The sequence below is a fragment of the Trachypithecus francoisi genome, unplaced genomic scaffold (genome assembly GCF_009764315.1).
Source record: "Trachypithecus francoisi isolate TF-2019V2 unplaced genomic scaffold, Tfra_2.0 Lachesis_group15, whole genome shotgun sequence".
Classification (NCBI taxonomy): Eukaryota; Metazoa; Chordata; class Mammalia; order Primates; family Cercopithecidae; genus Trachypithecus; species Trachypithecus francoisi.
This window is the reverse complement of record NW_022681460.1, coordinates 100,054,865-100,077,267: the sequence shown is the minus strand read 5'-3', so window position 1 is coordinate 100,077,267 and position 22,403 is coordinate 100,054,865. Positions and strand designations below refer to the sequence as shown.

The 22,403-nt window shown below is 48.0% G+C and overlaps 2 protein-coding genes across 12 annotated transcripts in view; one reads left to right on the top strand and one right to left on the bottom strand.

The window, feature by feature from the left end:
• The first annotated feature begins 1,659 nt into the window (after nt 1-1,659).
• Nucleotides 1,660-20,125, top strand: NTAN1 (N-terminal asparagine amidase). Of its 3 annotated transcripts, XM_033235669.1 has the most exons (10): nt 1,660-1,843; nt 9,502-9,604; nt 9,681-9,746; nt 10,050-10,158; nt 13,259-13,332; nt 16,174-16,227; nt 16,719-16,772; nt 17,763-17,860; nt 19,310-19,423; nt 19,780-20,125. In XM_033235669.1, exons 1-10 carry the CDS (start codon nt 1,763-1,765, stop codon nt 19,957-19,959), a joined length of 933 nt encoding a protein of 310 aa, XP_033091560.1. In that variant the 5' UTR covers nt 1,660-1,762; the 3' UTR covers nt 19,960-20,125. The 3 variants fall into 3 exon arrangements, with proteins under 3 accessions (XP_033091560.1, XP_033091561.1, XP_033091562.1); XM_033235670.1 differs by lacking the exon at nt 9,502-9,604 and having other exon boundaries at nt 1,661-1,843; XM_033235671.1 differs by lacking the exons at nt 9,502-9,604; nt 9,681-9,746 and having other exon boundaries at nt 1,661-1,843.
• Nucleotides 19,156-22,403, bottom strand: part of PDXDC1 (pyridoxal dependent decarboxylase domain containing 1) — a 62,469-nt gene continuing 59,221 nt past the window's right edge. For 7 of the 9 annotated variants that reach the window (XM_033235662.1, XM_033235660.1, XM_033235661.1 and 4 more), the window contains 2 exons: nt 21,702-21,937; nt 19,418-19,477 (listed from right to left, as the gene is read on the bottom strand). In XM_033235662.1, the coding sequence (XP_033091553.1) occupies nt 19,418-19,477; nt 21,702-21,937 (296 nt within the window). Of the gene's footprint in view, nt 19,478-20,271; nt 21,938-22,403 lie in introns of those variants that run through there. The other 2 variants (XM_033235658.1, XM_033235664.1) reach the window with 2 other exon arrangements.

The window sequence follows — 22,403 nt, the reverse complement described above, 5'->3', positions numbered from 1 at the left end:
CTCCAGGGTTCCTGCCATTCTCCTGCCTCAGCCTCCCCAGTAGCTGGGACTACAGGCGCCCGCCACCGCTCCCGGCTAATTTTTTGTATTTTTAGTAGAGACGGGGTTTCACTGTGTTCGCCAGGATGGTCTCGATCTACTGACCTTGTGATCCGCCCGTCTCTGCCTCCCAAAGTGCTGGGATTACAGGCGTGAGCCACCGCGTCCGGCCTAGAATGAGTTGTTTACAGTCCAAGAGCATCTTACAGTGATGGAGAGCACTGCCTTTGGAATCATGCAAAGCTGGGTTCTGTCTTGGTGCTACTACTTATTTCTACCACCTTGAGCAAGTTACTGTATCTGTTATAAGGGAGGTGTTGATAGTAGCTCCTGGATTTGTGAGGACAAACGAGAAATGTAGGTGTAATACAGAGAAATAATTTCCTGGTAGCTAGAAATAGAGTTATTTTGGGTGGGAAGTTGGATAACCTGGCGATGGGAACACCATCTTCTGCAGTCACTTCTTTACTGTAGTAAATTTCCTGGTATTTTTGTTGAATGGGGTGTGTAAGCTGAGGGGGAGATTTATGAAAGACGATGAATACAGATGATAAAATTCTAATCAAGTTTCTGCTCTATCACATGGCTCCTCTGTATCTTCTGTAAACTCACCACTGTATCTTTTGTAAAACTACTTTTAATGTGCTGCATAGTCGGATGAATTTGAACAATAATTCCAGATTTGAGAAGAGAGCTCCACGGTGAGACGCCTCTCACCTTGGGGACCAGTCCTCAGATTAGGGGCTGTGCAGTCAGTATCCACAAATCCTTCCCCCACGATTCCCAGCCCACCTGTGAGTGGCCTATTGGATTCCAACCACGAAGTGTTATCGATGATCTCTTTAGTACCTGGGGCTAGCACAGTTCAGCATATATTTTCCCAGTTTAAGACTCTTTACGTTTATTTTTATTATTATTTTTAGAGACAGAGTCTCCCTCTGCAGTGCCCAAACATAGCTCATTGCAGCCTCCCACTCCTGGGGTCAAGAGATCCTCCCGCCTCAGTCTACAGAATGGCTGGGATTACAGGTGCATGCCACCATGCCCAGTTAATGTTTAAATTTTTGGCAGAGACGAGGGTATGGGGGAGGGTGGGTCTCGCTATGTTGCCCAGGCTGGTCTCGAACTCCTGGCCTCAAGCGATCCTCCTGCCTCGGCACCCCAAAGCGATGGGATTACAGGCGTGAGCCACTGTGCCCGCCCGATTAGGTTTATTACTCATTGAATACAATCCTACGGAGCTGCACAGCAGGGTCCCAAACTCAAGCTTGTGGAAGGTCACACACCTGGGAAGCGTGGAGCAATGACCTAAAGCGCAGTAGCCTGAGCCAGAACCCGCCCTGGGAACTCGCCCGGAGGCTTTCTTGGCTCGCACAGCTGCTCCCTGGCAGCTCCCCTTTCCCCGCCTCCTTCACGCCCACGCTTCTGGAACTACACTTCCCAGCGCCCCTTGCGGAGGAGGCGGGCCGCGGGCTGCTTCCGGGGCCGCTTCCTGACTTTGGACTACATTTCCCGTGAGGCCTTGCGGCCCCGTCCTGGATTTCTCCAGACTCTTAGGCCAGCGCCACCTCCGCCTGGACTCCACTTCCCGGCAGCCCCCGCGGCGGGGCGGGGTAGGACGAGGCGGGACGCGCGGCCCGAGGGGCGGGGGTGGCGGGCGGCCCGGGGCTGAGGGTGGGGGGGCCACCGCCTCCCTGGGCCTGCCTGGGCGACCGCCTCCGCGATGCCGCTGCTCGTCGAGGGGAGGCGAGTGCGGCTGCCGCAGTCCGCCGGGGACCTCGTCCGAGCCCACCCGCCTTTGGAGGTGAGCGGGGCGCGGCGCGGGGCTTCGGGGCGGGCCCGAGGGGAAGCTGCAGGGCGGGCGAGCGCCCTCCTCACCCAGCCGCCGCCCGTCTCACGCGACACAGACTTGAAACTTGGCGCTGTCGGCACATCCGGAGCCCCGGCTGTTGGCTCGCGCCTTCCCCTTGAGGGGTCCGGGAGCTTTTGCCTTCTTGAGACTTCAGCGGACTGCCGCGGAAGCCACTCTCTGACGGGGGAGGGGACGGGTGCCCAGAGAGGTTAGGTGACTTGCCCAAGGTCGCACAGCACTGCGGCTTGAGGACACGCCGGGACCCTCATTCCCAGACGGGGCGGCTGCAGCCCCCAGAGGGGCCGGTCCGTTTAGGCAAATCCGGCCGCCCGCCTTCGGGGACCGGCAGCCTGCGGTGAACGTTGCCTCGTCCTTGCGTCCCCATGAAGAGGAGGTTATTCCAGGGCGGGCTTCGGAGAGCGTCTGGGCCGGGGGATCTTGGCGGGGACCCCCATTCCTTCCTCCTCTCTCCCCTACCCCCGGGGCGTAGGGCGCCGAGTTATTTTTAGCCGGAAGAGAGAGCCTTGCTTTCCCCAGCTGGGCCATAGGACCACGCCCTGATGCACGGGTTTTGTTTGTTTTTTCTGCTTTTGTGCTCAAATAGATCTCTCAACTCTTGTCCACGCTTCTGCAGGGGCTGTTGGCAAGGGGGTTCTTAGTTTTTAAAAAGAGCGGGGCGTGGAGCGGGGGAGGCAAACGTCCTACTTGCCATAGATCCTGTTAAAGGGGACTCAATCAGTTCGTTGATTTGAGAATCAAATATCGAGCCCCTAATATCTGTTGGGCACCGTACTTATCACTGTCCCTACCCTCGGAGTGTTTATAGTCTAGAAAGGAGAATGGTTTCTGATGGAAGAAGGCTCAGATACTGTAAACTGTTGGGTGCCATAAAGAAAAAGCGTCCCCTTTCACTCTGAGATGTGAAGCACAGGAGCCTGACCAAGTATGTGAGGTTGGGGAAGGCATTTAGAGGTTTCATCTGTCACAGCTGTAGAGTTTGTGATTATTTTGTTTGCTCGTTCTCGATTTGATCTGTCCCCAGAATGTAAGCCTCCTGAAGGCAGATAAGAGTAGTATCCTCACTTTCGTATCCTCAGAGCGTAGGACGGTCCCTGGCATAGAATTGGCACTCAGTAAAGATGTGTTGCATAAATGAGGGCACAAAATAACCCCTGAACGTGATCTGAAGGGTGAGAAGTGCTTACTGACGGGAGAAGGCAGACAGCTCTGTGTGATTCTCAGCTTGCATTTCAGGACCGACCATCGTCTGTTAGCCAACATGCACCGAGCTAGGTGTGGTGGTGTGTCATTTTATCCTTGCATTGTGTCACTGTCCTGTTAACTAGTGAAGTCAGGAGTAGGACTCACGAAGGAAAAATAATTTCAGCAGCCTGAAGAATTTAGGGGACGCTCTGCTTTTATGTCTGTTTGAAAATGTTCGTGATAGAAAGTTAGATGGGTGTCCTGGGCTGCACACTTAAGTGTGGAGGGGGATTTGGTGACATACCGGGGCGGCTCCTCTGGAAGGAAGGTTTTGGCCTATTTAAGAAGACATGTCCTAGAAAGACTGTGTACTGGGGACCAGTGTGTGTTACAGGAACTTTGGAAGGGGGCGATCACCTTGATTTGCAGCTGTGTAGGTGAAGAAGGATGCAGGCATGAGAGAGATTTGAAAAGAAGGGTGAGGCCGGGCGCGGTGGCTCAAGCCTGTAATCCCAGCACTTTGGGAGGCCGAGACGGGCGGATCACAAGGTCAGGAGATCGAGACCATCCTGGCGAACACGATGAAACCCCGTCTCTACTAAAAAATACAAAAAACTAGCCAGGCGAGGTGGCGGGCGCCTGTAGTCCCAGTTACCCGGGAGGCTGAGGCAGGAGAATGGCGTGAACCCGGGAGACGAAGCTTGCAGTGAGCCAGGATCCCGCCACTGCACTCCTGCCCGGGCGACAGAGCGAGACTCCGTCTCAAAAAAAAAAAAAAGGGTGAAGGCATCGCAGCCGGGCAAGCTGCCTGGGGCACGGTGGGCAGGAGGGGAAGGGCTCAGTGGGTGGGTGGCCTGGCCAGTTTCCCCAGAGCAGCAAGGATGAGGAGGGGAAACATGGAAAGTAAACCTACAGAGGTGGGTTGTACCCAGATGACCAAATGACCAAGGGGCTTAGATGGACTTTTCACCTACTTAGCAATAGGGAGACATTAAAGGTGGGAATCTTTTTTTTTTTTTTGGAGACTGAGTTTCCCTCTGTGGCGCAGGCTGGAGTGCTGTGGCACAATCTCGGCTCACTGCAACCTCCGCCTCCCAGGTTCAAGTGATTCTCGTGCCTCAGCCTCCCAAGTAGCTGGGATTACAGGTGCGCACCACCACGCCCAGGTAATTTTTTTATTTTTGGTAGAGATGGGTTTCACCGTGTTTGGCCAGGCTGATCTCGAAGTCCCGACCTCAAGTGATCTGCCTGTCTCGGCCTCCCAAAGTGCTGGGATTACCGGTGTGAGCCACTCTGCCCGGCCTGGATTATTTTTATGTAATAAAGCAGGGTGTCCTCTTTGTAGGAAAGCAAAATATAATAATATAGAGAAGGAAAAAAAGTAATGTATGACTACAACCATTCTTCAGTCTGGTGAAAGTCCTAATGGAGGTTTTTCTTTGTATATAATTCGCTTTTTTTAAACAATGATAGCTTGCTATATGTTGTTTTATGTGTCTTTTTCATGTAACGATGTGTTCTGAGTGTGGAGTACCAACAGTTCGAAGCCTGTGTGTAGCTGTGACTAGCAAATAACAATAACAGTAATACAGTGGAAGCTGCCAAGCACCACAGCAAGAGTTACTGCTATTCCCATTTTACAAATGAGAACTGTGAGGCACAGAGAGGCTGGGAAACTGGCCCCAGGCCCCCCATCCTGGGAATGGTGAAGCCAGGATTGGAACCGTGGCAGCCTGCCCTTAACTCTGAAGCCGCGCTATTCAGTACAGTAGCCATGAGCCATGTGGTTACTTACGATTTAAATCAAAAATCAATTAAAATTAGACAGAATTGAAAACTCAGTTCTTCAGTAGCAGTAACCACATTTCAAGTGCTGAGCAGACAGAGTGGCTCCTAATGAGACAGTATGAATATAGACTGACCATCCCTGTACAAAGTTCCTTTGGCCAGAGCTGTTTAGAGCCCTCCCTTAGTCACTCTTAACCAGTCACTGGGTACGCGGTAATCAGTCCTGCAACATCTTGGGTGGTATAGTTCCATAGAGTCTACAAGATGCTCACAGCATAGCTTAGTTCCTGCTTTTATTATTTATTTATTTTTGAGAGACGCAGCCTTGCTCTGTCACCCAGGCTGGAATGCAATGGCGCGATCTTGGCTCACCACAACCTCTGCCTCCCAGGTTCAAGCGATTCCCCTGCCTCAGCCTCCGAAGTATCTGGGATACCAGACATACGCCACCACACCCGGCTAATTTTTGTATTTTTAGTAGAGATGGGGCTTCAACATGTTGGCCAGGCTGGTCTGAAACTCCTGACCTCAAGTGATCCTCCTGCCTCGGCCTCTGAAGTGCTGGGATTACAGGCGTGAGCCACTGTGTTGGGCCTCAGAATTTCTTATATACCATTGTGCTTTACGGTTCACAAATCACTTTCATGCCCCTCTCCTGTTTATAAAGGAAGAATTGACAAACAGGACAGCGGGGGTGAGGGCCACATGATCATCCCCTAGGTCACAGCTCGGTGATTGGCTAAGACACACGTCAACAAGCCACAGCTCATGGGCCAGACCCTGTTTGTGTATAGCCTGTAGGCCAAGAGTGGTCTTTATAGTTCTCAAAGGTTGAAAATCAAAATAATATTTTGTAACATGTTCAATTGTATTGAAATTAAAACTTCGGTGTCACCTATAAAGTTTTATTGGAACACAGCCACATCTGTATTGTCTGTGGCTGCTTTCACTTCGTAACAGCAGAGTTGAGCAGTTGTGACAGGGACTGTGGCCTTGCAGAACCCCAAATATTTACTGTCTGGCCTTTTTCAGAAAATCTGCTGGTCACTGGGTTAAGAGAATACTGCCATTGAATAGGATTTGGGAAATAGGGATGAGGGACTGAGGGAAAAGTTTTTTTTTAAAGCAAATATTAGTGTCTAGAGAATATTAGAGGTTAAGAAAACTGGGACTATTTGTATATGAATTTATAAAGTAGGACTGTGTGTTTTTCCAAAGAAGGGAAGTTTGGCTAAACTCTTTTCACTACTTAAAAGAGCAAAAGTTAGCCAAGTGTGGTGGCGTGCGCCTGTGGTTCCAGCTACTCCAAAGGAGGCTGAGGTGGGAGGATTGCTTGAGCCCAGGAGTTGGAGGCTGCAGTGAGCTGTGATGGGGCCACAGCACTTCAGCCTGGGCAACGGAGTGAGGCCTTGTCTCTTAAAAAAAAAAAAAAGAAAGAAAGAAAAATAAAGTAGAGGCTGGGCACAGTGACTCATGCCTATAATCCTAGCACTTTGGGAGGCTGAAGCAGGAGGATCACCTGAGGCCAGGAGTTCGAGACCAGCCTGGGCAACACAGGGAGCCCTCCCATCTCTACAAAAAATACAAAAATTAGCCCGGTGTGGTGGCTCTCGCCTGTAGCTTCCAGCTCCTTGGGAGGCTGCAGTGGGAGGATTGCTTGAGGCCAGAGGCTGCAGTAAGGCATGATCTTGCCGCTGCACTCCAGCCTGGGAGACAGTAAGACCCTGTCTAAAAAAGAAATTAAAAAATAGAGCAAAGTAGTCTGCTGCGTTTTCTGGCTTTCTCTCCTCTGATGTTTGCTTTTATTTCTTTGGGAAATCGTAGGAGCTGTGTTGAAGAGAGACATGCTTTCTGGTCTCTGTGAAAGGAATAATTAATTTCTCACAAATAGCTTTGCTTTTGAGTGGTGACCCAGTTGTGAAAATGAGTGTTAAAAATTCGCTTCCACGCCCTCCCCTCCCCTCCTCTCTCCTCCCGTCCCCTCCCCTCCCCTCCCAGAGCAAAGCAGAAGGTAAGTATTTCAGGAGTAATCAAGAGGGAATTCTGAATTCTCCCCTATGTTATTGTGAATGAAGGTGAGGTAGGAAGTGGAATGAGAATGAGAGGCTTTCACCTGTAGAGGTGTTCCGAGTTAGAGCGCAGTCAGTCACACCCATTTCTCATTGACTTCTAGAGCAAGCAAGGCTGTCTTGCCAATCTAATTTTACACTGCAGTTCATTTAATCTTTAGTTTGTTTCTTAAATTGAGGGGCTTGTCTCATTTTCATTGACACCTTGCTTCCGGTTAATGAAAGTGTATAAACAGAAGAAAACGCCGTGTAAGTAATCAAGCTGATCGTTACGTTTATTACATGTCTTCTTTTAGTTTAATCTTTTTTTTTTTTTTGAGGCAGGGTCTTGGTCCATCACCCAGGCTGGAGTGCAGTGGTACAATCATGGTTCACTGCAGCCTCCACCTCATGGCTGCAAGTGATCCTCCCACCTGAGCCTCCAGAGTAGCTGGGACTGCAGGCACACACCACCACACCCAGCTAATTTTTGTGTTTTTTTTTTTTTTTTGTAGAGACAGGATCTTCCTTGTTGCCCAGGCTGGTTTTGAACTGCAAGGCTCAAGTAGTCCTCCCTCCTCAGCCTCCCAAAGTGTTGGGATTACAGTTGGGAGCCATCGCACCCAGCTGCTCTTATGTGTTCTTAAGCGAGCACTAACCTAAATTAAATTAGCACCACTTATGCGAAATGGCAGGAAGTCGATAGAAGACTGAGACTGCAAAACTGTCCTCCCGTGTAGGCAATACATACATACGTTGCCTAGACATTTGAGGAAGATTTTGTTCATCCAGGAGTTTGTTGCAAGTAAGAAGGAAGTGATGATACATTGTAGTGTTTTATCAATTTAACATTTTTGAAAAAGTTCATTAAATAATGTAACCACTTGAATTTTTAACCACTTAATTTTTTTTGCAAGCTTACTAAATAAGTTTGTACAAATATTCAATTAGATTATTGACACTTAGTATTAACATATCTTTCGTAAATTTGCCTTATCCATTCGGTTTTTATATTCTAATAATAACTATGTGATAGAACATTGAGAAAAGAGAGGACAGCAGCACCAGGAAATCACTCATGTTTGCTCTTTCTGGCACAGCCGTGGTTGTATTGGTGAAATTTCCTTCCAGTATTTTTCTCTATGGGTATAAGCATTTAATCATTGTCATATTAACGGCACATTTATAGCTCTTCAAAACATTTTTTATACTTCTATAGCTTGCTTTTCAGTTAGCATTTCGAAACTCTTTTTCCCGTAGTTTTCATTTCTGATGACTGTGTAGTTAGTGGTTGTGACTTGGTTCTGTGCATAATTTACTTACCTTTACCATTGTTGCTCCCAGCTTTTCCCCATTACAAATTACACAGGGGGCAGGGCACAGCATGGTGGCTCATGCTACAATCCCAGCACCTTGGGAGGCCAAGGCGGGCGGATCACTTGAGGCCAGGAGTTTGATACCAGTGTGGCCAACATGGCGAAACCCGGTTTCTATTAAAAATACAAAAAGCCGGGCATGGTGGCGCCTGCCTGTAATCCCAGCTACTGGGGAGGCTGAGGACGAGAATCACTTGAACCTGGGAGGTGGAGACTGCAGTGAGCGGAGATCACGCCACTGCACTCCAGCCTGGGCAACAGAGCAAGACTCTGTCTCAAAAAAAAAAAAAAAAAAAAAGACAAAACAACACAGAGATGAACACATTTTGAATTATTTCCTTAGGACAGATTTCCAGAATTGAGATTACTAGGTTAGGGACTAAGGTAAAAAAGAGGAGGCCAGATATGGTGGCTTATGCCTGTAATCCCAGCACAGTAGGAGGCCAAGGCGGGTGGATCACTTGAGTCCAAGAGTTTGAGACCAGCCTGGGCATCATAGGGAGGCCCCATCTCTACAAAATCAACTGGGTGTGGTGGTGCAGGATTGTGGTCCCAGCTGCTTAGGAGGCTAAGGTGGGAGGATCGCTTGAGCCTGGGAGGTGGAGGCTGCAGTGAGTTGAGATTGTACCACTGTACTCCAGCTTGGGTGACAGAGTGAGAGACTGTCCCCAAAAAAAGGGGGGATGTGATTTCAGAGCCATCCATCCAGTATTCCTGTGTAATCTGATTCTCTTTAAATTGTGAAGAGTCTCACACTCTTTAGTAAAGAACTGTGATAGCCAGGTGTAGTGGCTCACGCCTGTAATCCCAGCACTTTGGGAGGCCAAGGCAGGAAGATTGCTTGAGCCCAGGAGTTCAAGACCAGCTTGGGCAACATAGCGAGGCCCTGTCTCTTTTAAAAAAAAAAAAAAAAAAAAAAAAACTGTAATAAAGGATTTTTGCATCTCATTTCATAGGTTACTATGGCATCTGATTTCGTAGGTTAAAAAAACCACCGCACAGAACCTCATCGTTTTCTCTGCATTGTTGCGAATGACCGTGGCTGCTGCCTTTTTCTTTGAGCCTCTCTGTCCGCTAACACACTCCCGACACACTACCGTGCTGCCCACCAGAGCCCGCTTTGGCTCTCTCCACATCTTTAGTTTTTCCATCCTCACTAATTTACATCACTGTTTTATTTTTTTTAATTAAACAGGAAAGAGCCAGACTTCTCAGAGGTCAGTCTGTTCAACCAGTGGGACCCCAGGGCCTTCTGTATGTTCAGCAAAGAGAGCTTGCAGTGACCTCCCCAAAGGATGGTAGGTTAGGAAGCAGTGAATTGGGCGTTATCCCAAAAGGCTATTGGATATTTTATTTTATTTCTTTTTTAAACAGGCTCCATCTCCATTCTGGGTTCTGATGATGCCACTACTTGTCACATTGTGGTCCTGAGGCACACAGGTATGACGAGAGAGGTGAAGGAAACCATTACTTAACCTGACCCAACCTTTGGGACCATTGAAATTCTCGCGTTGAGTTTCCTGGTGTCTTGTTGGAAGCGGACTCCGCTTACCTTTTTTCTGGTCTGCATGGTGTCTCCCTGGTGTCCTGGTCAGAATGGGTTGGCTGGGCAGCACAGACCTTTCCGTTTTTCCCCTACAGGATATTCAAAGACGAGGCGGTCCAGAGGGACAGGCGGAGTCTCGGCCTGCGCGCTGCGCTCGCATCAGGAATAACTTGAGTCCTTTCACCCTTGTTCTTCAGGTAATGGGGCCACCTGCTTGACACATTGTGACGGGACCGACACCAAAGCGGAGGTCCCCTTGATCATGAGCTCCATAAAATCGTTTTCTGACCACGCTCCATGTGGAAGGTGAGATCCACGCTGCTCTCATAGGTGAATTGGGATCTTGGAACCGTCGCGTACAGGACGTGGCCGTGGAAGCTGTTAGGGGAACACAGGATGCCGCCACCGCTGTGTCTGCCTCGTTCCCCTGGAACAGAACCTGGCACGACGTGGGCACTGCGTCAGCAGTGGTTGCGTGAATGAGTGGGTGCTGGGCACAGGCAAGGAGTCCGTGCCGGACTTGAGGTGGAAGGCTTGACTTTGAACTTGATGTCCTCTTAGGAACGTCGTGTTGGCGATTTTCAGGTCGCTTTGCTCTCCCTACCCCCGGGTGTGGTAGCTCTTCGTGCAGTCATTCCTCCCGCAGTTACTTGTTAAATGCTTCCTCTCACCTACCCCTTGTAGTTTCTGGGTACACAGCAGTGAAGAGTAGACAGAAAGCCTGGCCCAAGGTGTTCGTATTCCGAAGCGGAGAGACTGTACACAAGAGGGGGTGTTGGGTGGTGAGGCGGTCTGTGGAGAAAACGAGGCCAGGAAGATGTGGGGACTGTCAGGGGGCGAGGCCTGTAGTTTTTTTTCTTGTTCTCTTTCTGTTGTTGTTGAGATAGGGTCTTGCTGTGTTGCCCTGTCTGGAGTGCAGTTGTGTGATCTCAGCTCACTGCAGCCTTGACTTCGCAGACTCGGGTGATTCTCCCACCTCAGCCTCCCAAGTAGCTGGGACCACAGGTGTGCACCACCATTCCTGGCTAGTTTTTTGTAATTTTTTTTTTTTTTTTTTTTGTAGAGACAGGGTTTTGCCATGTTGCCCAGGCTGGTCTCAAACTCTTGGGCTCAAGTGATCCTCTCAGCTGAGGGGGCGGGGGTGCAGTTTTAAATTCTAGCAGATTGCTAGTTTCCCACGGGATTGCTAGCGAAGCAGCAGCCTCTAGCCTGGCTGCCCCTACAGCACCTATCCTCTCTCCCTGCAGTAAAGTATCTGCTGCCTGCGTTTGACAGACAGGCACTGAGGCCCAACATGCTGGAGCACACAGGAGCTAAAGTGGAGGCTGATGACACAGGCCTGCTGTCAGGACCACTGTTCACACACCTGTCCCCTCCCCTTGCTCTTTGTGTAGACCTGGCAGGCACTGCTCTCATTTTATTTGAAGTCTAAGGCAGCCATTGAGTGAATTATTCCCATCATATACAAAGGCTTGGAATCGCAGGAGTCAAAAAAGGAAAGAGTTCTCTGGGAGAGTTTTGCTAGTCAATAGTGATCGATTCTAAATTCTACCTCTGTGGTCTGTGCCAAGGCTGGGCTGACTTCATGGGCATGTGACCCATGCAGACCCAAAATGGTATTTTCATTTGCCTATCACCTTGTCCCCGGCAGGGGGACATAATCAGTGTCATTATGTTGCCACACACTGTGCTCCATGGTTCTCAGAACATGCTTGTCAGCTCTTCCTGATCTGTTGTAGAACAACTGTGATCACTTGGGGAGTCAGAGGCAAACCTCGTGGCCCAGTGGCGAGCAAAGCCATGGCGGGCACAGCTCTCCTTACTACTCGGAGTTTATGAGGAGGCCCCTTGAGGCTGTGCCCTATGCTGGGTACATCCAAGGTTCTGGTTCATCCCTTAGGAAGACTGTGTCTCTCAGAAGGCAGCGTGAAGTCCGGCAACACTGTGCCGAGCATGAATTCCCCCGGTTGACGGGCTCTGGAAAAGGGGGTAGTAGATGAGTGTGGGAAACACTGGGTTCAACAAAGTTGGGTTTTTTCCATCACAGGACTTCTCAGAGCTTCACTGTGCTAATGCGCAGTGTGACTCCTAAGGAAGGCTTCCAAGAGGCAGTTGCTCAGTTTTTTTTTTGTTTTTTTTTTTTTAATTTGTTTTAGAGTTAGAGTTTCACCCTGTCACCCAGGCTAGTCTCAAACTTTGGGCTCAAGCAATCCTTCCACCTCTGCCTCCCGAGTAGCTTGGAATAGAGGTATGTGCCAGCATACCTGGCCTCAAACTTTTCTTTTTTGAGACACAGTCTGGCTCTGTCACTGATGCTGGCATGCAATGGCACAATCTTGGCCCACTGCAACCTCTGCCTCCTGGGTTCAAGTGATTCTCCTGCCTCAGCCTCCCGACCAACTGGGATTACAGACGCCCACCACCACGCCCAACTTATTTATTTATTTCCCCTGAGACAGAGTCTTGCTCGGTTGCCCAGAGCTGGAGTGCAGTGGTGCGATCTCGGCTTACTGCAATCTCCACCTCCCTGGTTCAAGCAGTTCTCCTGCCTCAGCCTCCCGAGTAGCTGGGATTACAGGTGCGCCACCATGCCTGGCTAATTTTATTTCTTGATTTTTTTTCCCTTGACATGCAGTCTCACTGTGTAGCCCAAGCTGGAGTGCAGTGGCACGATCTTGACTCACTGCAACCTCTGCCGCCTGGGTTCAAGCAATTCTCCTGCCTTAGTCTCCCAAGTAGCTGGGACTACAGGTGCATGCCATAACGGCCAGCTGTTTTTTTTTTTTTTTTTGTATTTTAATAGAGATGGAGTTTCTATTCTGTTTTGTATTTTAATGGAGATGGAGTTCTATTTTTTTTGTATTTTAATAGAGATGGAGTTGCCCAGGCTGGTTGCAGACTCCTGAGCTCAAGCAATCCGCCCGCGTGAGCCTCCCAAAGTGCTGGGATTACAGGTGTGAGCCACTACGCCTGGCCTAATTTTTGTATTTTTAGTAGAGATGGGGTTTTACCATGTTGGCCAGGCTGGTCTTGACCTCCTGACCTCAAGTGATCCACCCACCTCAGCCTCCCAAAGTGCTACGATTACAGGTGTGAGCCACTGCGCCTGTCCTGTGCCCGTACTCTTCTAAAGCAGAGCTCCCCACTGGTGCATGGAGGCAGCATCACGTTTGTGTTCAGATATGGATCCCCTGAGTCATCAGGGCCCTTGCGCAGGGTCCCCAGAAGCTTGCCATTGGCCTTGGCAGTGTGCTGCAGGTATTTTGTTTTGCCGTGGCACGAAGATGACCTGAAGCTCTGCTGTAGAGCAAGGGTTCACAGAAACTGAGAAAGAAAGTTCAGAGTAAGACCAGTGCACGCACCGGTGTCGTCTTCTGGCCTCTGACCCGTCCCATCTCTTTGCCAGGCTGGAAGTGCACCTCATTGGAGGCTTCAGTGACGACAGGCAGTTGTCACAAAAACTCACTCATCAACTTCTTAGTAAGTTCATTGTTTTTTCTTTCCCCCAAATTGGACACAAATATGTACCCGTATTTGCTTGGGTTAAAAATCCCAACTAGTACAGAACCTAAGAAGGGTGCACCCACTTGGAGCAGCATAGAGAACCAGACTGCCCAGCTTGGAATTTCACAGAAAGACTGAATGGATGGAGCTCATGTGTAGGGTAGCAGGGCTGGAGACAAGATTTTCTACTAAAACAGCAGTGGACACATTCCAAAACAGTAAGTGCCCTCAATTGTGTGAAAACAGAGCCACCCTCCCTCCTGGCAAAAATGTCCATTTTAATCTGCAGAAAATTAAAACACTGATGATACCATTTTCTCCCTGTTAGCAAATATGTTTTTTTCTTTTTCTTTCTTTTTTTTTTTTGAGACGGAGTCTTGCTCTATTGACCAGACTGGAGTGCAGTAGCACAATCTCAGCTCACTGCAAGCTCTGCCTTCTGGGTTCAAGCAGTTCTCCTGCCTCACCCTCCCGAGTAGCTGGGATCACAGGCATGAGCAACCACACCCACCTAATTTTGTATTTTTAGTAGAGACGGGGTTTCACCATGTTGGCCAGGCTGGTCGTGAACTCTTGACCTCGTGATCCACCTGCCTCGGCCTCCCAAAGTGCTGGGATTACAGGTGTGAGTCACTGTGCCTGGCCTAAATTAGCAAATATTTTCAAGAAAGAAAGAAACAAAGATGACATTGTTGTGTGTTGACTAACCACAAGGCTGTGAGGTAAGCTTACTCATACGATGGTACAGCCTGTCCGGGAAGCAATTTGGCATCATGACTGAAGGCCTCACTCTGCCACCCAGGCTGTATTGCAGTGGCACCATGATGGCTTACTGCAGCCTCAACCTACTGAGCTCAAGTGATCCTCCCTCCTCAGCCTCCCAAGTAGCTGTGACTAGGTGCATGCCACCATGCCCAGCTGATTCTTTTTTTGAGATGTAATCTCGCTCTGTCACCCAGGTTGGAGTGCAGTGGCGCGATCTTGGCTCACTGCAAGCTCTGCCTCCTGGGTTCATGCCATTCTCCTGCCTCAGCCTTCCCAGTAGCTGGGACTACAAGCACCCGCCACCATGCCCAGCTAATTTTTTGTATTTTTAGTAGAGACGAGGTTTCACCGTGTTAGCCAGGATGGATGCCCAGCTGATTTTTAAATTTTTTGTAGAGACAGGGTCTCGCCATGAGTTAACTCTTAAAAAAGGTTCATATTTGGCCGGGCATGGTGGCTCATGCCTGTAATCCCAGCACTTTGGGAGGCCGAGGAAGGTGGATAACCTAAGGTCAGGAGTTCAAGACCAGCCTGGGTAACATGGTGAAACCCTGTCTCTACTAAAAATATAAAAATTAGGCCGGGCACGGTGGCTCCTGCCTGTAATCCCAGCACTTTAGGAGTTCAAGGCAGGCCGATCACCTGAGGTCAGAAGTTCCAGACAAGCCTGACCAACATGGAGAAACCCCGTCTCTACTAAAAATACAAAATTAGCAGGGCATGGTGGCGCACACCTGTAATGCCAGCTACTTGGGAGGCTGAGGCAGGAGAATTGCTTGAACCCAGGAGGTGGAGGTTGTGGTGAGCTGAGATCATGCCATTACACTCCAGCCTGGGCATCAAGAGCGAAATGGGCATAGTGGTGCACGCCTGTAATCCCAGCTACTCAGGAGGCTGAGGCAGAAGAATTGCTTGAACCTAGGAGATGGAGGTTACAGTGAGCTGAGATCGCACCACTGCACTCCAGCCTGGGTGACGGAGTGAGACTTGGTCTCAAAAAGTAAATAAATGAATAAATAAATAAATAAAAGGTTCATATCCTTTGACCCAGTAATTCCCCTTGTGGAAATACATGCTAAGAAAATAATCTGAAATGTGCATAGAGATTTGAGCCTGAAGATGAGTAGAAGAACATTACTTATAACAGGAAATCTGATGTTACCAGAATAATAATTATGTAGTCGCTAAAAAATAACACATAAAGGTGAAAGTTATATGGGAAAATACCTGTGCACAAGCAAATCAGGATATAAAATTGTCGGCTGGGCGCAGTGACTCATTCCTGTAATCTCAGAACTTTGGGAGGCCAAGGCTGGTGGATCACTTGAAATCAGGAGTTCAAGACTAGCCAGCCTGGCCAACATGGTGAAACCCCATCTCTACTAAAAATACAAAAATTAGCTGGGTGTGGTGGCACACACCTGTAATCCCAGCTACTTGGGAGGCTGAGGCAGGAGAATCACTTGAACCCAGGAGGCAGAGATTGCTCTACTGTACTCCAGCCTGGGTGACAGAGCCTAAGACTCCATCTTAAAAAAAAAAAAAAAAAAATGTAAAATTGTCTTTATGGTCAGCTCTGCTGAGCACAGAAAAATATGGAAGAAAATGCACTATTAACAGTGCTAGGATTATGGACATTAAAAACCGACTTCCCTATGTTCTCCTGTATTTTTCAAATCTGTTACAGTGGCCAGATTTTGTTTTTACAGCTCTGATAATGAGGAAAACAGTTTACTTAGGAGAAAAGTAAAAATCTTATGAATCCATGGGTCCCCGCAAAACTCTCAGAATGAAGAGAAAAATGGGAAGGCTCAGCCTAGGCTCCTTTGGGCCTGAGGCTGAGAATGCGGCTGTCTTCTGGCGGTCAGGATTCTGTGGCGCCAGCTCCCTAGAGTCTGGCCCCAGAGGCCAGGCTGTGGCTGCTTGGGCTTGGGCGTGGGGTGGAGCACACTCAGCTGGCTGCCGTCCCTCCCTGTCCTTGGCTTGCTCCGCAGTTTGTTCTGGTAACTAGAGGAACTTTTCTGACATCCAGTCTTGAACTTCTCATCATAGGTGAATTTGACAGGCAAGAAGATGACATTCACTTAGTGACATTGTGTGTGACAGGTAAGTTCTGCCATTTGTCTCAAAGTGAAGATGTGGGTCTCAGGACCGTTTTGCCCCCAGCTTTGCAGTGGGCCCAAGCCCTGGCACACACTGCTGTCATGGCTTGGCCAGCATCTGTTCTGGCTATTCCTGTGGTGGGATGGCCTTCCCCTTGCCCTTGTCACCATCTGCCCAGCCTCAGTTTCAATGCGGCCCCCTGGTCTCCCAGGAAGGAGGGCACTGGATCTCAGAGGAGCTACCACCTGTGTGGCAGACAGGGTGCACAGAGAAGGTGGGGGGAGTGGGGACCAATTCTGCAGCTGCCAGTTTGTTCAGTATAAACCCCCCTGCCTTGGGACAGGGTGGGGAAACAGGGCCACAATCCCTTTCATTTTCTGGAATTTTCCTCCTTTCTGCATTGAGGAGCTCCTTCTTGGCCTTCATTATACAAAGTAAAAATAATTGTTTGGTATTTCTTTAAAAAGTGTATCTTAAACATTTTTATTTTGTAGAATTAAATGACCGGGAAGAAAACGAAAACCACTTTCCAATAATATATGGCATTGGTAAGTAGTGTGCATCTTTTGTGGGTTGGAGGCTTGGTCACATGTGCGGTTAAAGTCTAATTCAGCAAACTAATGACCCCACTGCTGTCAGGAGGGGACAGCCTTGGGTTCAGATCCCAGCTCCTGCGTACATCTGCTGTGAGACCTTGGGCAAGTAGCTTAACTTCTCTAAGCTTTACCTACAAAACTGAGGTAACATTCACTTCTTAAGACTTTGAAGCAGCAACGTGGTAGCAAATAGAAAGCACAGGCTCTGCCCACCCTTCCCAGGAGCTGGGAGAGCGCCTGGTTTTGTTTCCCTGTTTCCCCAGCACACCAGGCCAGGCGCGCTTCTCTCCTGCCAGTGCTCTGGGGGAGGAAGGCAGGCACTGGAATCCTCCTATACATCAGGAACTGAGGAAGGTTTTGCTTGAGAACAGAAGTCCACCAAAGTGTAAAACTCAGGCTAGAGAAAACCTAGAACCATCCTCCCTGCTTGACGGCCCCAGGACTCCTGAGGAAAAGGCGAGGAATCGGCTGTATTTCAGAGAGCTTCTGCTGTATCGGTGATACCTGATTGATTTAGCTGGGTAGTAGGTACATGGTGTTCACTGTTCTATTCTCTGTAATTTCTTGTATGTATAAAATACTAAATTGTGAAGATTCCAACAGAACGATCACAGTTCACCTACCTACCCCTGGCTGTGTACACCAGTAGGGTTGACCAGAGGTTTTGCTACATGTCCAACTGAGGGAATGGCTGCCTCCCATATGGAAAGCAGGTCTTGGTTAAGAATAAAATCTCACCGAGTTCAGCTCGGGCCTCCCCGCACTTTCCTTGGCATGAAGGTTGCATTTTCCCTCTCCAGGGAGGGGAACTCCAGACACGGAGGAGCCATTCTGTTCACCTTCCTATCTTTCTCTTGGGAGTGGTGGTAGAAATGTTAAGACTGTGCAGACTTTTCGCCTTGGTCTTTTGTCAATTCAGAGTCATCCTGTTGTCCCTCACAGCTGTCAATATTAAGACTGCAGAGATTTACAGAGCCTCCTTTCAAGATCGGGGTCCAGAGGAGCAGCTGCGGGCCGCGCGGACTTTAGCAGGAGGACCAGTGAGTTTGAAATCATCTTTGTTAACGGGTAAAAAAAAAAAAAAAAAAGGCATCAAATACCAAGGCCTTAAGTTTTCTGGATCTTAGAAAAGTGTGTGCTGTATGTCAGCTTGTTCACAGTTGTCAGCAGGGACCAGCACATACATACATACCTCCCCACACTGTCTGAAAATAGTAATGAACATTTTGAGGTCATCAGCTCCAGTTCTCTGCCTAAAAGGTGTGGGAAGTATGTGTGAACCCAAGAATCTGAATTCAAAGAGAACAAACCTCTGTTACTTCGTAAGAGCCTTCCTATAAGGTTCCTACAAAGAGAGGAGGCCTGGGACGCAGGAGTGGAGGTTTCTCCCCTCTGCACCCGGGACTAGGCATTCTTTTGGACCGGGTCACCAAAGAGCAATTTGCTGAAACAATTTAATTAACCCAAAATAATGATCACATTAAAGTCTGATTCCCTTAGCGTACTTAATTAAATAACACTGTAATTTTAAAAGTTAGAAAACAGAAAACTCAAGGTTTATATGCCATTTGAGGAATGGGTGAAAGCTTTAAAAATGCTCAAAGTGTGAAAAAACAGAAATCATATTCAGGCCACCCCAAAGAAATCTTCTCATTTATGAAATGCTGGAGTTTTCGCTGGAAAATGTGTTTGGATTCAGAGCGATTTGTTTTGCCACCCCTTTTAACATTTTTAGGACTTCTCAAGGAGCATAACAGGCCTAGTTTAGTTTGATATTCAGAACATATTTCAGTCTCAGTTACCAAAGTGAATATTGCTGGGTAAGCTGAGGCTGCCATTGGCAAATTTGGGAATTCAAGGAATGGATCATTTGGCAAATTAGCTTCTTTCTTTTGATGGGGTAAAGGTTGCATTTTCCCTCTCCAGGGAGGGGGAACTCCAGACACAGAGGAGCCATTCTGTTCACCTTCCTATCTTTCTTTCTCTTAGGAGTGGTGGTAGAAAATGTTAAGACTGTGCAGACTTTTCGCCTTGGTCTTTTGTCAATTTAGACAGGGCGGCAGGCGCTGTATGCTTTTAAACTGCAAGGTGATCCGTTGTTTGGGGTATAAATAATGAGGCAATGAGGAACACAGACTTCAGTCAGACGCACCTGGGGTTAGAGGCCCAGCTCTGAGGCTTGCTGGACACGTGACCTGGGAAATGGGCCCCGTTTCTCTGAGCCTCAAGTTTTCACCCCAAATGGGAAAAACACCCTTGTCGTGTGGGACTGCTGTTGGCGCTCGGCAGTCATGTGTATGCCCCACAGCGTGCAGCAGCAGACACACGAGACGTGTTCAGTAGCTGGCAGCTTTTGTTATTTCAGACAGGCTTTAAGAAGCTTATGCAGAGAAATGCATGAAAGGACTACACTGGAGCTTGCATTACTGGGAGGGTTTGAAAAGTGGGTGACATTCCTCAAATTCTATCCTTGACACGTTCTTTTTTAGATGATTAGCATTTACGATGCAGAGACAGAACAACTTCGTATAGGACCGTACTCCTGGACGCCATTTCCACATGTGGATTTCTGGTTGCAGCAAGATGACAAGCAAATACTAGAGGTGAGAGTTTACAGGCTGGGTAAGTCTTAAATCTCTGGACCCTGGTTTCCCCATCTGTAAGGAAAAAAAAGGGTTTAGACCAGGTCATAGCTGCTGCTTCCCCTTTTACTTTTTGGATGCCATTGACAGACCCCATTTAACTTGTGTATCAGCTGGGGATACGTCAAGTCCTGGGTGGAAATTTGTGTGGGTAAAGCAGTAAGCATTCAACTTTTTTCTTATTAATCCAGGCCCCCTCATTTCTTACGTATTTTACTATATATATTTGTGTCCAAGAACAAAGATACTTTGACATCTTTATCAAAGCAGGGGACAGCAAGGTGACTTCTCTCATGCCCACCATCTTGTGTTTTCAGAATCTTTCTACTTCGCCTCTGGCTGAGCCACCTCACTTTGTTGAACATATTAGATCTACCTTGATGTTTTTAAAAAAATACCCATCTCCCACTAACACACTGTTTCCTGGAAATAAAGCCCTACTCTACAAAAAAAATGAAGATGGCTTGTGGGAAAAGATCTCTTCTCCAGGAAGCTAAAAAACAGGAATTACCAAAGAAAGCACCTCTTTGGCCTGACAGAGACCACTGGTGGGGCTGGCACGAATCCAGATTTGGAACCTGCATCCATTGGGTCGTAGGCCTCCTTCCCTCCTCAGTGTCTTTCAAATGACTTTCAAAATAAAATCTTATTTTGGCAAAGGCATTTGTTGAGACTAACTTTTTGGTTTACTAAAAAGTTGATGTCCAGCTTTTTTTTGGTCAGTAACAAGGGGCAGACGAGACCCTACCTCCCACTGGTCTATAGGTAAGTAAGTCTTTTGTAATAACATTTATAAACTGAATTCACTGTTAACAATTTCAAGAACCTTTATTGAAACCAACATTCAAATAATATCTCAAGGGTGAAATGTTTCAGCAAAACCAGTTTTAACAATTCCAAATATATATAAAAACATGTAATTTTGTTAAAGGTGATTATTTACCCCTCCCCCATTTTATCTGCTATAATTCATTGCACCAAATAGGGAAGACTTTAATCATCTGCACCAAAAAAAAAAAAACACACACACACAAAAAACCCTGCATTTTAACAAGTGCCAAATGTCAAAAATCCCATCAAATCAGAGTATAATTATAGGCTTAATATGGTATAACTAAGGCTTCCAGTACTACAGTTCAGAAACCCAGTGTGAATTCCCCATTTTCAGGTCTCCCAAAAGTTTGACTCTGCTGGACTAAGAAGGCACAGGGGCCATTACTTACTACGAAGTGATGCAGTACTTCGGAAAAGTAGGAACAGGCAGTGTGAGTGAGCTTCTACTGACCTAAGCAGGGAGCCTGGCTGGGTCAGCATGGGCGTGCTCGGCTGGTTCGTGTTTCTGAGTTGGGCCCAGGTGAGCTGCCAGGACAGTAGAAGCTGCAGAAGCTTCAGTGGGAGACAAGTCAAAGGGGTACTTGCTTTCAGATTTTAACCAGGTGGGTGCTGTGCAGCACACGGAAGAGCAGGCTCTTAAGGGTGGCATCTATTGGGTTTTCAGCTACTAAACAGAAATGAGCACAGTCTGTACTTATGTGCCAATTTAAAAGCTTTACCAGTATTTAAAAATATATGGTCAGGAGGAGACTTTACATAGTTTCTCTTTACAAACAGTATATAAAGGGAGAAGTGGGCTTGTGGCAGAAGACAAGGCTGGACAGCAGCCTTGCCACAGCTCAAGTGGACACAGTCCTTACTAAGTCTCCAGGAAGAGCAGTAGCTGGGGAGGGTTTCTGATGCTCTTACTTACAATCCCACAAACACTGCTTTCCTTCAAGCCTAGCAGTCCCGTTGTATATTCAACTTGATCATACTAAAGACCGACTAACACCGACAGCAAAGGAAACGGCCCATCTCACCTCTGAAGTGTCGCAGAGAACCTGGAGAATGCTAATGAAAAGCTGTTTTACCAAAAAGTTGTCACGTGCAACCTCAGAGCAAGGGTCCAAGTAGTAGACACTTGAAGTGTTTTTTGTAAATAAAAAGCATTTATGGTAACTTAGGAAAAAGTTCCTGGTTGGTTCTACATTTACATGAAGTTAGACAAGCTGACTGCCCTCCTAGAAAGCCTACCTTTCAGGCACATAATTGTGCCAAAATCCCAGTGAAGCACAAATAACAATAATTTATATTAGTATGTGGCACAGTTCACATTTCCAATAGAACATCTTCCCTGAAACAATACTCAGTACAGTCTCAAACCACACAGTGAGTCTTATCTTAAGCTCTCCGCTCCTTCTACCTGTGGGTGGTCATCTTCTGGGTGTGGGGCCCCTTTCTGGAAGGCCTCGGTCTGGTGAGCGTGCTGAGGGCTGGGAGCCCCTGGGTGTCCCTCAGTGCTGCTGCTGGCCTCGAGGGTGATCTGCTCCGGCCCACCGGACAGGCGCTCCACCTTTTCTAAGTCTTCAATGTGGCTGACTGAGCTGGTCTCACTCAAAGCATCTGAACCTCGCAGGGACCTCTTAAAAGGCTTCTGGCCTACAGAAAGGGCAGACAGACCGCGCCAAGGCTCAGTGAGGAGACTTCCGCAACACACGCTGGCTGCGCAACAGATAACTGCTTTACTTCTGGACACGGCTTCAGCAGAAATCTTAACTACCGGCTCTGAGGTGTTGTAGGAGATGAGAAAACCGAGAGCTGCTAGCGTGACACCAACATGCTCCCCAGGCCAGGGAACTCTTAAGGTCATCTTCATTAGGAAACGCGCAGGAGGGTAAACACCACAGTGACAATGTCATCTTTCATTGTTGGGGGGAAGTTGGGGAAGAAGACCCCAACTTCCCGTTAGCATGCTACCGAGGGATTTCTTCAAGGCTGAATTCCACAGCCACCAAAATGGTTAAAGAGATGGCGGTAGTTGGTCTTAAATGAAGAGAAATAGACCTCGAGTTCAAGAACCCAGAAAACAAAGAAATATCTGAACTCAGCGTGGGGGGGGTCACTT